We start from the raw sequence: 16476 nt of genomic DNA, 5'->3' as shown, positions 1-16476 counted from the left end.
AAATGCATTTTTTTTTTTTCTTACAAAGAATGCAACATCCTTCATTAGAAACCTTAATGTACCCTAGAGACTTTATATTAGAATGAACTATTTACGAGGCTGAACAAAATAAAGTATTTGTCTTTGAACCTAAATGAAGGAGTGGTGGTGTTTATTTAAGGGGCTAAAACTGGTTGTGTGGGGAGGGAAGATCACCACGCCAGTATATGTCCAGCAGGTTGTAAGTTGGGTCATGATAGCTACACAGGAGGCAAACTGGTGATCTATTTATAAAAGATGGAAATCTTTGCATCCTTTTACCACTTCCCTTCATTGATGTTTCTAGCAAGTGCTGCCTAGCTTTTGAACTTCAAGGCAGGTGGGCTGAGCAAGGTAGAAAACAGTCATAAAGAAGTGTGCATTTTAATTTAATCAATTCTAAAATATATTTGTACTGTTTGTGTTCCGGAATACCAAGAAACCCAGAATACAGCTTTGGCTTTTTGTAGTTTGCTTTTTCCTATTACAACATTATTATAGCTTTAAAAACTCCTATATTAAAAAATACTTTATGCAAATTATAAAATCACAAAATGCTAACTTCAGTAAAGTTTAAAGTTATCTGTGTTTTCAAACTGGAAACACAACTACTGTATTTACACACAAACCAGTATACGAGATCAAAAACAGGTTCAAATCTGTAACACAACAGCAGTTCACATGAACTTTCAAGTGCGCACAAACTACTTTCAAAATGACCAAAACTGGTTTAAGATAAGCCATCATGGATGTAGTATCAGACTTAACTGATTTAGGTTAAATCAGTTTATTGAACTTCTGTCCCAAATTCCATCCAGATTCAAGTTAACTCACAGTCCTCCGGCAGCCCAGGATGATTTGCACTTCCCCCATAGACGACCCAACCCCCCTGTTGCAGGATGGGCAGACTAGCCCTGGCCCAAGCTGTCTGCTCCAACTGAGTTGAGCATCCCCCAGCTTGTGGCCTGAGCCACTGCAGGCATGTGGCTGCATTTCTAGAATCAGAAGTGAATGTCTGTTCACTTGCTTATCAGTTCATTCTGTACAGCTTAGACTAACATGTGAAGATTGAATTAATTCAGCCTCAGGACTTTTGACTGTCTGTACTTACCCATATTGTAAAAGGGGAAAAGGACGAGGCGGTGAGAAGAAAATGAAAACTTTGAAAAAATGTATTATTTTATTAACTTAGTTGAAAAAAGTGTATGATAGGACAATTTAAAAATGTAATTGCTTTAATAATTAACATGCAATATCTTTTCTTCTAACAACTGATCTGAATGATGATTAAATATACCAATAAAAGAAAAATACTTAAATATGTATACAGTACTTCAGATTACAGTTGATAAAAATTAAGGATTACCAATCAAAAACATAATATAAAAAGTTCGATAGAAAATTATATATGCAGTTGTATGGTAGAAGCTCTAATTGGCTTACATTTTCTGCCAAAAAATCAAATGTGTTTTGAAAACTTCTTTTAAAGACCTGATGTCATCTAATTTATTACTGTAAATACTGCATTAATTTTTAAAGGATTCTTTTTACATCCAGTTTCCCACCTTTTTTTATCTAATACTCTTTTGTTTAGTTTATCTACTTCAGCTAGAAGTCTTTGAAGCAGCCTTATGTGGGTTGTGGCTTAATTTCTTTACAAAATTGGTATGGGGTGTTCCTAATACAATCACAACATTTCTCTGGAATGTTCCTACCATTAGCATTGTGCACATGCTTTAAAGGTAGTTAAGGAAGGAGGGGAGGGGCTTTGTTGCAGAATTTAGGTATTTGAATAATTTCTCAGTCTTTTCCACAATTGACCACCCCCTGGCCTTCCCTCAAGGCACAGTTCTGTTGCCTTTCCCTTGAGCACATGGATAATAAAAAAAATGCTACCAGATACCCTAAAAGAGTGAAAAATTTTTCTGTCTTCATCCTATACATTTGTCTTTAGGAATTATCAACCACCAGTGAGAAAGGAAGGAAGTTCCAGATCCCCACAAAGGAATAAGAAAGAGCACAAGAGCTTGGCCTTACTGGGAACAACATCATATTCTTTATTAGCTTCCGGTTTTGGATAGAAGTCAGCATGCAAAGTGTGGAGCCGAAGCAGACTATATGTGAAGGGGAGGTAGAGCGGTCATGAAGCAGGATAGAAATGTTTGTTCAAGCTTCAAGATTTTTACGTTAGATATTAGGAAAAACTTTCTCAGTAGAAGGGTAGTAAAGCATTGGAACAGGTTACCCAGAGTAATGGTGGAATCTCCATCCTGGGGAGGGTCCTGCTTTGAGCAGGAGGTTGGACTAGATTCTCTCATGAGGTCCCTTCCAACCGTAATGTTCTATGATTTTATGATTCTTCTTCAGGATGTACATATGAAACCCAAGAGCACACAACATTACCCAAGAACCTTTCAGGGTATGCAGCTCTTCATGTGTTTTGGAGCTGAAAAAGTCTATTCTTTCAAAATGCTGCAAGGAAGTGCCACTGTTTCTGCAGCATGAGGCATCCTTGGCAAGCACCACCTCATCTCACCACTCCTTGGGAAATAGAACCTTTGGGATGGTTGAAACATGCCATTTGATTATAAACAGCTCCCCTCCCTTACCCTTTGAAGACTGGCCTGCTTTAGGCAAGTGTGAATCTTTATCATCATGGACCCGTGAGTCTTAAATACCATTACAGGTATACCATCCAGTTCAGCACAGGGAGTGACCCAGTCATTCTTCCCTCTCGCTTTTTAGGGACCTTTCCAATAATATTTTGTTTTGACTGGAGAGGGCTGCTTTTTTTGCTTTGAGGACTATGGCAGAGGAACCTCTTTTGTATCTAGAAAGTGATATCTATAGCAGTTAATTCCTGGTTGCAAAAAGACCTTAATGAAGTTCCATGTCATCTGTCATTAGTTCAAGATGGTTACATTACTGAAATAATCTGAAATAATGCATGAAATTGGTTTGCTTCTCTTTGCCTTCAGCATGCACACTTTCACATTGCTATCACTCTCTCACTAAGAAAACGCCTGTGGCTTGTGGTAATCTGGGACTATTACCAGTTCAGGGTCTTATTATTTGGTCTCTTGATTGCCTCAAAGTCATGCCAAGGTCACTGTGGTGTTAGCAGCCTACTGGAGGAGAAACATTGTTGCAGTTTACTCTTACCTACAGAACTGGCTGTGTGTAAGGTGTAGGAAGGGCAGTTTTTTTTCCATCCAGTAATGGAGAACCTTTGCCTCATCCAATTTCCACATCTTTTGGCCCTACCTGGTCCTAGTATGTTTTATAAGGGTTTATTGTACTCTGAATAGTTTCTATACTCTGCCAGACCTTATCACGCAGATGAAAATCAACCTGCTAACAGTGATTTTTTTTTTTGTCTATCCTTGGTCATATGGCTGCTTGTACGGATGTGATGCCTCAGGCTTGCTTGAGGGCTCTTTTCTTCACCAGGCACGGGGGTAGCCAATCTGCTGCCAGCTTGGTCCTCACTTGCACATTAAAAAGACCCAAGAATTGCTTGCAAAGGGCATCCCACTCCTTCCCCTCCTACTTAACATTTGAGGTCACTATCGTTTCTTCTTTAGGAAGGTAAGGAGAAGATGTGAATGACCTTCAGATACAGGTCTTTAGTCTCTAAGTAGTGAGGTTGCATATCATTATCTTGGTTATCACTAGGATGTGGTATTCCTACATTGCATCTCAGGACGCTACATCCAGATATGATGAGCAATCCTACTGCAGTATTTTATGTCAGCAGAAAAGGAAATGCAAGATCTTCCCCTTGTTCAAAGTTAAAGGTGTTGACAATGCTTTATTTGAAAGCCTTCAGAATGCCTGAGCAATCTCAGTATGCACATTTCCCTGAACCAGAACTGTGGGATAAAGGGCTGTCCTGCAGGACACTTCCTTGGAGTGAGGCCGTCCAAAGATCAACTTGTTTATTTCTTCCATCAGAAAAAAATCTCTAGTTTTTGCCCTTGATTGTGTCATCTGGCAACTTCCTCATGCTATGCCTAGGGAGCCTTCCAACCTACACCTCTTATTCTGTGAGCACTGTGCAAAGTCACATAGGTCTTTGATTTGGCTGGCTCCAGCATAGCTGAAGTAGTTTTGAGTCCCAAAACTTATTTTGGACCAAAAGAAATGTCATGATGTTCAGAAAAGAGAAGTGCAAAGTCCTGCACTTAGGATGGAACAATTCCACTCACCAGTACAGGCTGGAGATCAATAGGTTAAGCAGCAGCTCTGCAGAAAAGGACCTGTGGGTTACAGTGGACAATAAGTTGAATATGAGTCAATAGTGGGCCCTATTGCAAAGAAAGCTAACAGCATACTGGGCTGCATCAGGAGGAGCATTGCCAGGAGATTGAGGGAAGTGATTATTCCCCTCTATTCGGTACTGATGAGGCCATGTCTGGAGTACTGTGTCCAGTTTTGGGCTCCCCACTACGGAAAAGATGTGAACAAATTGGAGGTTGTCCGATGGAGGGCAATGAAAATGGTGAGGGGGCTGGGGCACGTGGCTTATGAGGAGAGGTTGAGGGAACTGGGTTTATTTAGTCTGGAGAAGAGGAGACGGGGGGGATTTAATAGCAGCCTTCAACTACCTGAAGGTTTGCAAAGAGGATGGAGCTAGTGTTTTCAGTGATGGCAGATGACAGAACAAGGAGGTCTCAAGTTGCAGCAAGGGAAGTTTAAGTTAGATATTAGTAAAAACTTTCTCAATAGGAGGATAGTAAAGCATTGGAACAGGTTACCCAGAGAGGTGGTGGAATCTCCATCCTTGGAGGTTTTTAAGACCTGACTAGACAGAACCTTGGCTGGGATGATCTAGTTGGGGATGGCTCTGCTTTGAGCAGGGTGTTGGACTAGATGACTTTCTGAGGTCCCTTTCAACCCTAATTTTCTACGATTCTATGATTTGCATGGTATTGAGGGCCTCAGGACTTTCCCATTATTCTTGCTCTTCCTTTGTAGGGCATTTCTCACTTTAGATGTTACATGCTTTTCATGGTAGAATGAACCTGGTCATCCTGAACTCTACCTTAGCAAGAAGGACTCCATCAGACAAATCTACTGTTTGTTGATTTTTAAAAACTATCTTAAGGTAATTGTTGCTGTAGATGATTTTCAGAACTGTAGTTGGATCTACCATTTACACAGGAGAATTGTTGCCTTTTTTGTTTAGATTCTGTGCTGCTTTATGTTCACCCTAAATACTTTCCTAAAAATTAGGATAGTAAAACAGTGACTATACATGGAGGTTTCCATCCTTGGAATATTTTTAGGGGGTTTTTTGTTGTTGTTGAGGTTTTTAAGACCCGGCTAGACAGTCTTGGCTGGGATGATATAGTTGGGGATAGTCCTGCTTTTGTGCAGGAGGTAGGACTGGGTGACCTCCTGAGGTCCCTTCCAACCCTAATCTTCTATGATTCTATGACTTCATTACAGATTTAGTTGGTAACTCTCTTATTGATTTTTGTACTGTTACCTTTTTCACTCTTCCTTTACATCTTAATTTGCAAAAAAAAATACATTTAACTTTTTGCAAATGTAGATGCCAATTTTCCTATTATTTACCTAATATACCTGACTCTTAGGCTCACTTGAATTCTTCACCATTGCTGTTTTCATTCAAAACCTTGTTATCATTAATTTAAGGCATGACACAGATGTTCTGCATTCACAAGTAATATTTTTTACTAATACAGAAACTCATTTCAACATACTGCTCGAGCACTTTCATTAAAAACATGATAGGAGCATGGAAAACGAGAGTAATCAGATTTGACTTGAATGAGAGTTTAGTTATAATGTAGTCTACGTAATTACTTGAGGGTGGGAGATGAGTGGCCTTTTTGCTGATTCTTTTCATGGGAAAATATTTTTTCTGTTTTACGCTCTTGTCGAAAGTTCATTTAGGTTTTAATTTCTAAACAGTTAAAAACAGTTGACTTGAGAAAAGAGAAGGGCCATATTAAAGTATTTTCTAGTTGAGACTAATGAAATTGTTTATTGCTGGTGTTTTGAACATTATGTACCGTCCCTGTTTGCCAGAGGTATATAATTCAGGACTATTGATTGGTAATATTATGTACAGTATAACTTTCTTAAACCTTTTCTCTAGAAATAGAAAACACTGCTTTGCTCAGAATTGGAGATTTTTATACTTGTTTTTCCAAATCTGTAAGTGTCTTTGAGTTTCAGAAGTCAAGTTAAACACTTACATCGGCCAGAAGAATTCCTTTAATAATCTTCTTTGGATTCTATGCTTTAAATGTCTGTTTAGATGCTAATATAGGTTGTATAGCTGGCAACCTAAATTAGATATTTTGGACAGACCAATTTTGGTCTGTCCAAAATATCTAATTTAGGTAACTTTAGATGTCACTTCATCTAATTACTTCTAACACAAGTTCCTATAGTAAAACTACTGAAATTGTTTGCAGTTCAGCAGTGTAAGATCATGACATAAGGACATAAAAACAGCATTGAAGTAAAATACCTTTTCATAGACCAAATCAAGAAATATTGTGCAAGAGGCATGAAGTATTGTTTAATGCTAAGTGTTGCAATTAAATCTTCTTCTCTGAGTATCCACGAAAGTGGCCTTAATGTATGTGCACTGTTTTATAACACCTAATTTGTAGTCAAACATTAACTTTAATTCAAGAAATTCAATTAATTATTAACACTTGTATCTTGAATGATACAATATGGTCCCCCTGCTTGTTGAGCTCATGATAGATGTATTCTGGCTGGAGATTGCAGCATGTAATGGAGAATGTGGGTGTGAGATACCTGAACTACTGCTTCCATGAGGCATTATAGCAGTATTTCCAAAACAGAATTTCTGGTTTACGGATGCTAATTTTTTCCCTGTGAAAAGTGGAAACTTTTGAGGAAAGCAGGCACCTTGCAGAAACTTTTTAGTCTAACACCCAGTTTCCACTGAAAAAAACGTTTTGACAGAATATTTAACCATCACTATTATAGGTTATTTCTACAAAGGAAGAAGCATCATGGTATGTTTACAGCTGTAGAAAGAGTACCCATGCTGGCATGAGAACAGTACGGCATGAGAATAATGTACCCCTTCATATTCACTGACTATCTAAACTGACCCTGACCAGCGGTGACTCCTGAAAGCATGTCATATTGCTGGCAACAGGCTGCTTTCTAAACTGGAGATAACATAGTTGCATGAGTATGGCAGCACAGGTGGTTTGTCACTCACCTGTCACTCAGCTGTGTTAATTAGCCCAGGGGTGAGCAACGTGTCGTCTGGGTGTGATAAGTAGCCTGTATGAGCAGCCTGTATGTGACATGTGGCAGATAGGCAGGGAGCAGAAAGCAGAGCATCAGACCAGGCTGGGAGCACAGTGACAGATGGAGAATGCAGAGCATCAGCTTGGTTAGGAAGCCCGGAGCAGGGAGCTGAGTAACAGATTAGGTAAAAGAGACGGATTGGATTGGTACTTGGAGGTTGCTGAGCTAATTTGTGGCGCATCTGCCCAGAAGGTTGGTCCCCATTGCAAAAATATGACTATGCTGCTTCATGTTTAAGAGCTTGTCCTGAACTATGGATTGTGGCAAATTGCAGCATGTATGTATGGTAAGTTTACCACATAGAAATGGTCACCATTTTTAGTAAGGTGTATTTTCTCAGGTGCTTCATCTGTCTTGTTTGTGTTGTCCTTTACTTGCACTCTGACCTCCCACGTTCTAGTAATTTCTTTTGTGTTCTTTCTTTTCTTTTCAGTTTGTGTGTTCTCCTTGAATATATTTGTGCATTTAGTTTTTTCTCCTTGTTTTTAGCCAGTTTCCTCTTCCTTCTCTCTTCTCCTCCAAATAGTCTCTTGCATGACCTATTTACCTCTTAAAGGAGGAAGTACTTCCATCCCACTGTTTACCTCTTGGCAGTTAAGCAGGTAGCATGCCACTTAAATACTCAGGCTATACCATGATGTCAGTATTATAAACTGAAGAAGGGCTTTTGTGCCTGAAAGCTTGTTTAACATCTCTCCGAAAAGATATCACTGGAAAAACTTGCTTCCCAAATAATACAGGCTATTACTCTAAGTCTTGTATCTGCATGCCCCTGTAATGGTAGAAGTGTGGCAAAAGCACTGCAACTTCATCTCTGTTTCACTCAGGTTAAAGTTACTGTAATGTAGATCACTTACTTTACTATAGAAAATATAGGTGTACCAATTTTACTGTAACAGCAGATGCACACTGTGGAGCAACAACTTCCCCATGCTTTATAAGTGTCTAAAGGTTACCTTGTCTGTTGCTTCAGATAGAGTAGGAAGGTGCTACGAGCTGTGTAGATGCATAGGAAGTCTGTGTCAGGACAAAAGGGTGGCTAGATGTCTGATTCCATTAAAGTCGGGCCAGCTTTTCTGGAACTGGGTCTTTGTCTTATGACAAAGCAGGACATCTGGAAAAAAAAAATCTCTTTTTTAAAATTGCTATTGCAATTTTACCTTAAGTAATACAAAGTTTTAGACTATCACCCCCCCCCCCCCCAGCCACCCTCTCCAAGTTATCAGCGAGGCTTGGATTGTTTCAATAATTTAGTAACGTTGAAGAAAGTGACCAATAATGGGTAAATGTGAAACAAATATTGTAAGTTAGTATTGTGAGAGAATTGTATATAGATATTTCAATGTTGCATTATGTTCAAAATTAGGTGTAGAAAAGAAAAAGGACAGAATAGGCAGAAGAGGAAATATTGAAGCACAAATATTATTATGTAGGAAAAGCACTTAATAAATTAATAGAAGAAAGAAGGCAGAAAGCTCCATTAGAATAATTTTCCTTCATTAAAGTTATTAGTGATTAACTTTATAGTTACAATGGTTAAAATGTAGCTTTATTCAAAATAACTCGAGAAATTGTCAAGTTGGCTATGAAAATTGATATATTACCTGGTTAATTAGCTCTTGAACTCTGCTGATAACAGCTCTTAGGGCCTTTTTAGTCTCCCAGGTTCTTGTGGGTATTCTTATGGGTGTGTGTTGTGCCTACACATTTTATTTTCTTCCATCTCTGGGAGTTGAAAGCTAGAGTGAAGATTGGAAAAATGGTTATTGATTGTCTGGCATGTAATTGTCTTTTATGCAAGGATTTTATTATATAGGCAGTATACAGGACACTAAAAAGAAACACGTAGCTCAAGTCTTATAACACAGTCTGATTTAATCTGGACTTTCTCATTTTACTAGGAGTTACTTTGAGTGCAGAGATTAATTTATTTTGGCAAAAATAGACTCCCCAGTATCTCTGGCCTTTTGTCTGTGAGAACTCCGAGCTCTGTACTTTTGGGTGTAGACATGCATACATTTGGACTGCTTTCAAAAGGGCAGCAGCTGGTAATGATTTGATTGTTCTTGGCTTATCATAGTAACAATACAAATGAGCAAAGCCATTCTAATCAACTTTAAAACTGCTTCGTTCCCTTTTGAAACAACTCCAAAAATACATATGGCCATACCCATTTTCTTAGATACTGTAATTCCAAGCCTTTTCTGACTATGATCCCACTTACGGACCTATAATTTTGCTTGCTTATCACACTGTAGTAGCTTTTCCTTGTCCATGTTAATAGACGAGGGATTTGACTACCCCAGGTATTCTGCTGTAAGTGAAAATTAAATCAGGACAACTTGGGCTTGCTTCATTGGTGACTGAATTGCTTTGGCTTAATTTTTGCTTGCCACGGGATATTTTGCTTGCCATGGGATAAATGCAGACATCAGTTGTGAAAATAATGGGGGGGGCATAAGTCCCTGCCCCAGTTTGATTGCAGGGGAATTGCAGAATCAGGGAACTGAGGGCCCCTGTGGGTTTACAAGCTCACTTATAGTTTTTGTGATCCCATTTGGGGTTGGAACTCCTAGTTTGGGGACCACTGCAGTATTGAAACCTGTCATTTTTCTGAATTTTGAACACGTAAAGTAGGTCTAGGTGTTGATGTTTAATTTTATTCTGTCTGTTAGGGTGTCCTTTGTAACACTAGAGGGGTTATATGTCCATCGGTAATTTAGCTCTGTAACTTTATTGCTTCATGTAGTATGTCACTGTAATGGACAGATATTATCAATGAAAAGGCATGTTTGTTGGCTAGTCAGGAGGTGTGATTGCAGCACAGGTAGGCCCATTGGCACTGACTTTTATTTTTGTCCCTCACTGGGAAGGTTGGGGGCGGGGGGGGGGCGGAGGGCGGCTACAATGATGTACGTGGAAAGTTTTACGCATTTCAAGTGACAGCCCTCTTCCCAAGGAGGGGCAGGGCCCTTGGGCACCCATGTACTCAGCAGCTCTGGCTAGGTTTATCATAACCTAGCTTTAGTTTAACTAGTTCAGGTAAGAATACCAATGAAGCCACAGTGGCACAGACTTCAGTGTGCTACACAAACCTACAGGGTACTAGAAGTATATCATTGCATACTTGCTGCTATTATCTGTGCTCCTGATATTTTTACTTAAGGGAAAGAGCCAGCTGTCCTCAAGAAGATGTTGTAATGCTGAGGTACTAGGACAGACTCAACCAGTTTCTAATTAAGAATCTTTGGTGCATAGAGTTAGGGAGGATATTCTTTCTTCGTATTCTTACTTATTTCTAGTAACATGTTCATTAAGCTGAAGAATACACCTGTAATATTTCTTTAGGCCAGGGGTCAGCAGCATTTTTGGGCCGAGCACCAAAAAACCCCTGCAACCTCAACTTGGAAGATGTTGGCATGCCAGGGGCAGATGGCTGAGGTTGAGAGGTGGTTGAGAGGAGAAGGTTGAGAGGCGACCTTGTGGTTGCCTATAAGTTCATCATGGGGGCACAGAAGGGAATTGGTGAGGCTTTACTCACCAAGGCGCCCCTGGGGTTTACAAGAAATAATGGCCATAAGCTAGCAGAGAGCAGATTTAGACTAGACATTAGGAAGAACTTCTTCACAGTTAGTGGCCAAAGTCTGGAATGGGCTCCCAAGGGAGGTGGTGCTCTCCCCTACCCTGGGGGTCTTCAAGAGAAGGTTAGATAGGCATCTAGCTGGGGTCATCTAAACCCAGCACTCTTTCCTGCCTATGCAGGGGGTCGGACTCGATGATCTATTGAGGTCCCTTCCGACCCTAACATCTATGAATCTATGGCAGGAGAGCTACGAGGGGCCCAATCCTTGTTGTGGCAATTAAGCCCTGGCCCCTTCCTCTCTGTGCTCCCCGAGGCATGCATGCAGCTGCTGCTGGCAAGGACTTGGGCTGGGGTTCCAGACCCTAGTGCAGTTGCTTGCAGCCTCGTGGCTGTCTGCTGCAAGCACGCCAGGTTCTGGATAGGCCTGTGCTGCCTGCTACAGAACTTGGGCTGCTTGCAGCAGGTAGCCACGAAGCAACTGCACCTGGGCCCAGAGCTCTGGCCTGGCTGTTTCCTGGTGATGGCTTCAGGCTCACCTCAGCGTGCACAGCAGGGAAGAGGCCAGGGGCTGTCCTACCCCCAGCTTCTTCCCCACTTTCTGCCCCGAGGTGTGTGTGCAATGGCTGGTGGCAACAAATCAGATCATAGCTCCAGACCCAGTGCAGCTGCTTGCAGCCTTGTGGCTACCTGCTACAAGCAGCCCGGTCTCTGGGCAGTCTCCTGCTGCCTGCCATGGAGCTTGGCCTGCTTGCAGCCTCCCTGCCACCTGCTGCAAGCAGCCTAGGCTCTGTGGCAAGGAGCTGCCCCGAGCCAGGGTCAGTTGTGGTGTGCTGAGCAAAACGGCTTCACGTGGCATGCTCTGTCATATGTGCTGGGGATTGCTGACCCCTAGTTTAGGCCATTGCCTTTCTACAGAAACCCATGTATTTGAATATGTGCAATCTGCATTGCCTCTTCCTTCAGTCACTGACCTGCAGCAGTAGCACATACTCCAGTAACCACAGATCTGGATAATTAATTCCTCTTTGAGTTTTCAGCAATCATCTCAATCATTAGTAGAGCTTTTAGAATAAATAAACACCTTTATATGATGGATTGAACCACGATGGTTATATTATGTCTTTCCCTAATAATTTACAGGGTTTATTTGTAACATGCTGTTTTTTTAAAATAGATTTAGGACTTGAGTTTATTTTTTTATAAATCATTTGCCACTGTAATACCTAATTTTCTATTTAAATCATGGTGTTTTATGTATTTTTATCTTGTGAGTACTTGAATGGGGGGGGGGAGAAGGAATTGTGTGCTGTCTTTAAACTATTTCACTGTTTCTGATCCTGCCAGAAATAAGATCAGTAAGTTTTTTTTTTTATTTGAATTGGTAGGCAGTATACAAAAATCAGCTTGCTTATGAAACATGGAAAACGTTTACTGTTGTTTTCAGAGTGCTCCATCAAAATGATACAAATGTTTTCTGGGTGGGGCTGGGTATGCTGTGTGTGCTGGATCTGGTGCGTGGTGTGGGGAGGGGGTGGCCTGATCAAGTCCATTGGCCTGATAAAGTCTGTGGACCGGCCTGGCGTTGCTTATCCAGTCCATGAGGCCAGATAAGTTTGAAATGCATGTCATAAAGACTCTTCTCTAAAATTGAGTGTCAATACAAAAATTTAAAAAATTAGTTTTCAAATTGCTGCTTATGCTCTCTGCTATAGTTCCCCTATATGTTGTACCTGTTTCTCCATCTCTGGATAAGAACAGTCATTGGACATGAAGTGGGGAGTGGAGATCAGTGGCAATAACTGTTTTCCATTGTCACTAGTATTATGCAGTACTTCTTTGAATGAAATAAATACAATGAAATTCAGTCTATTTCCCTTTATTATCTGACAGGTCATCACATCTTGATTGTAGTGGTACAATGTCAATTTCTTGCCCTGTGTTTATTTCTGCAAACTGGGAAAACAGTTCATCCAATTAAAGCTTGGGTAGGGAGCAGAAAATGAAGAAGAAAATATTCACACACAGGCAAAATTCCTGGGATAGGGATTATAGATGCCTAGTGTTCCTGTATATTTTTACCAGTCATATTTTGTACATTCTTTCCTTAAAGAAACAGACTTCATTAGTGCTAAAATAATATAACTGTTTATCTCTGCAGATAAATTTGAACAATTTTGGGCCATAAATCGGAAACTCATGGAATATATTCCAGAAGATAGTGGATTCCGTTACATCCCATTCAGAATATATCAGGTAGGAGATCATACAAGAAGAACTTATTTTACAAAACTATTTTCATACTGCAGAATATAAAACTGTATAAAATTATTGTTCCCATGTCTCTAACAGCAAGGTAAAATGTAGATGAGCTATATAGTCACAGTTTCTGGGTTTTAGTTGTGATAAGCTAATGGAGGAACATAAGAAGTGCCATACTGGGTCAGCCCAGTGGTCCGTCTAGCCCAGTATTCTGTCTCAAACAGTGGCAGGAGTGGATGCTATAGAGGGTGAACATTGGACTAGATATCTCCAGAGTGGTCTGTTCCCTATTAAGTAGCTTCCTTGGCATCCACCATTACTAGTTTACAGATCCCGGGGGAAACATCTCCAACTATTCTGTTCATCCTTCTGTTCTTTTCTGTTTCTATTCAGGAAAGAAAAGTAAAGCCATAAAAATGATTGTTTCAACTGTTGATCCCAACAAGTGATTTACTCCTCATTGTGCCAGAAGTAGGTGAATAGTGTATCCCAAAGTATGCCAAATGATTAACAGCCAAATAAGAACTTACCTTTTCTTAGAGAAAATTTACTGTAGTTGCTGCACATGAAGAGTAGGCACAACTTCTCATCAATTGAAGGAGCAATAGGAAGATATAAATAGGAAGAACATTTTCTCACTTTCTGCATAACTACATATCTTTCTCTGCCATCATAGGGTCCAGGAGAAAGCAGATGAGATAGTAACCCTGAAAAACTTATCTTTTATTACAAATTTCATTTTAGACTTATTGCCCTTATCTTTTATTCTGATACAGGGGTTGTCAACCATGGGTACACGAACCCCCAGGGTACTTGGGAAGGTCCCAGGGGGTACGCACGGGCAGGCAGGTGAGGATGGAGCGCTGCCACCCACCAGTGCTGCAGCCACCTCCCAGGAACAGGGCAGGGCGGGGGTGGGGGGCGAGGACAGTGGTGCCCCTCTGCAGGCTATACAGCCACCACCCAGCCAGCCATATGCAGGGAGTAGGTGGGGAGCTCATATGTGGCGGCCACAACCTACCACCCCACACTGCCACTGCTCCGTGTCCAGCCGCGCGCCCTCCTCCCTCCCTCCTGACTACCAGGGTTATACCTGTTAAAAAAGGTTGAAAACCCCTATTCTAATAGTATTCTTTATTTTAGAAAGAGACATTTTAATGGAATAAAATAAATATTTCTTAAATAGGTTTTGGAACAAACTCTTAATATTTGTATTTTATACGCTATGTTGGAAAAAGGTTTGAATTTAAAAGAGGAAGTAAAAAACCTTAAAAACGTTAAAATATCCTGTAGCTTAGTACAGACCTGTGGAATTACCCTCTTAGGTACTGAACAGGTCAAAAGAATTTTTGAAGCTGATATATAGAAGAAAAGCCCGGCTGTTAACTTTTGATTCAGTGTCTGGTCTATTATTAGAATCTAATATTATAGAATCAGGCACATATTAGAATCAAAACCCCAAGACCAAACATCAGAAGTATTGTACTGCTTGCATTTTCCACCAATTATTGACATCTTGCTTAATAGAATAAACATCTCAAAGGATGTGTGAAAGCTTTTCTCCCCATGACATTTAGAATCAAGTCAACTTCAGTTCACAGGACTAATGTGTGCATGCTTACTTGACAGCTAAATTGTAAGTTTATTGTAATAAGTAAAATAAAATAAATAAAATACAGTGCAATAAAATATCAAAAATACTTTTTTCAAGCTCCCAATAGGAATCCTTAATTCCTCATATTACTATTTCCCAAATCCAAACCTATAATCTGCATGTATAACTAAAAATGTATATAAGTCAACCTATCTTTGTTTTTGTCCAGTGCCTTTCATTTTCTTCTCCTTTTGGAGAAAAGCCGGTTTTTTGTAATTCTTTGTTTTCCTCTGTAGCCCTTCAAGTTTTATGTTGTTAACTTGATTTGAAGGTAAACTCATTCAAAATTAATTTAAAAGATCCTGCTTTGTTAGTCAGTATTCCTATGCTGTTTGTTTGTCTTTGCAAATCAAATCCTAAGGTGCATCACAAAATACTGATAACTTTAAAGTTCTCTATGCTTTATAATACTGTATATTTAACGTTACTGTTTTTGTTCATATATGATGTGTACCTTTGCCCAGAAAATTAGCAGTCGAAAATTGGGGGTGTGTTCGAAACAAGAAAACTAATTACTGAACAGTTTGGTTAAAAGTATTGATGAGTGAATGACTTCGTTACTTCATGTAGGCCTACCATTATTTCCAGTCGTGTGCCCACACTATATCGCTACACTTGCTGAGTCAGTCTCGTAACCTATGCAAACACATGCGATCATGGGTGGAACAGAGTGGTTTTATTTATATTATAACTTGCTATATTAAGCAACCTATTGTCAAGGAAAAATCTTTTCTCTCCCTTTCATTCTACCTTCCCAAAATTCCTGGGGCATGTGGTATGTGACTAAATGTGGTACTTTATGCCAAGTCGTAATGACTTATCAGAATGTGTATTTCTGCAAAAGCTTGCAACTGGTTTGGAATTTTAGAATAATTTTTAATGCTAGGTTGAATTAAGACCAATTTACTGTCAAAGTGAAACCTTAAAGATTGAGAACGGAAGTCACAGTTACTTTGACAGTGTTGATCAGAAATTTTACCAGATGGCAAGCTCCCTATAGTTGCATCAGAACATATAGATGCACTTCTCTCCTAACATTTTCTTTAGTCAGTGACTAATTTGTTTACTGTGGGGTGCTAAGAAACACTTTTGAAACAGTAGAAATGGACAGATTAAGTGGAGATGATGCTGATCAAACAAAGTAGGCTGACTTGATACCAGCATCTGACTTGCTATCAATGTCTGACTTGATATCAGTGTTGCTAAATCTCATAGTGACAGCCAAAATAGTTTTAATTTATATTCAAGATGCAAGCAAATATATTAAAGGTGGAATGACAAATGTTGTTGCCTAAAACATCTAGTACAAGGTTAAACTATGTCCTGGCTGTGCCCAGAAGCTTAATGCATTCAATGCCTTATTGGTTTGGCCAGGCTAAGTTTCTACTGGGAAGAATGAAGTAGACTGTATATTATATTATGCTGCTTTGCCTGTTAGGTATCTGTCATTTAGCACGTATTGTGGATGGTAGTGTATGTAGTAATTGGTCCGGGTAAACTAGGCAATGTTAGGTGAGCACTTTCAAAACTTTTCAGCGTTTCCCTAAGTTTGTTCATTTTGTCATAGGCTTGCATACTAATGAAGCAAAGAGCATGAAGATTCATTAATTCAGTACTATCTACCTGTTCATAT

General features: G+C 39.8%; 1 protein-coding gene across 2 annotated transcripts in view; it reads left to right on the top strand.

The window, feature by feature from the left end:
- Positions 1-16476, top strand: part of ATG5 (autophagy related 5) — a 146145-nt gene that overhangs the window by 61605 nt on the left and 68064 nt on the right. For both annotated transcript variants that reach the window (XM_006260358.4, XM_059732529.1), the window contains one exon: positions 13089-13183. In XM_006260358.4, coding sequence (XP_006260420.1) covers positions 13089-13183 — 95 coding nt within the window. The remainder of the gene's footprint in view (positions 1-13088; positions 13184-16476) is intronic.

This window comes from Alligator mississippiensis, chromosome 1 (assembly GCF_030867095.1).
Source record: "Alligator mississippiensis isolate rAllMis1 chromosome 1, rAllMis1, whole genome shotgun sequence".
Lineage (NCBI taxonomy): Eukaryota > Metazoa > Chordata > Crocodylia > Alligatoridae > Alligator > Alligator mississippiensis.
The sequence above is the reverse complement of the archived record's forward strand: the minus strand, read 5'-3'. Positions and strand labels throughout refer to the sequence as shown.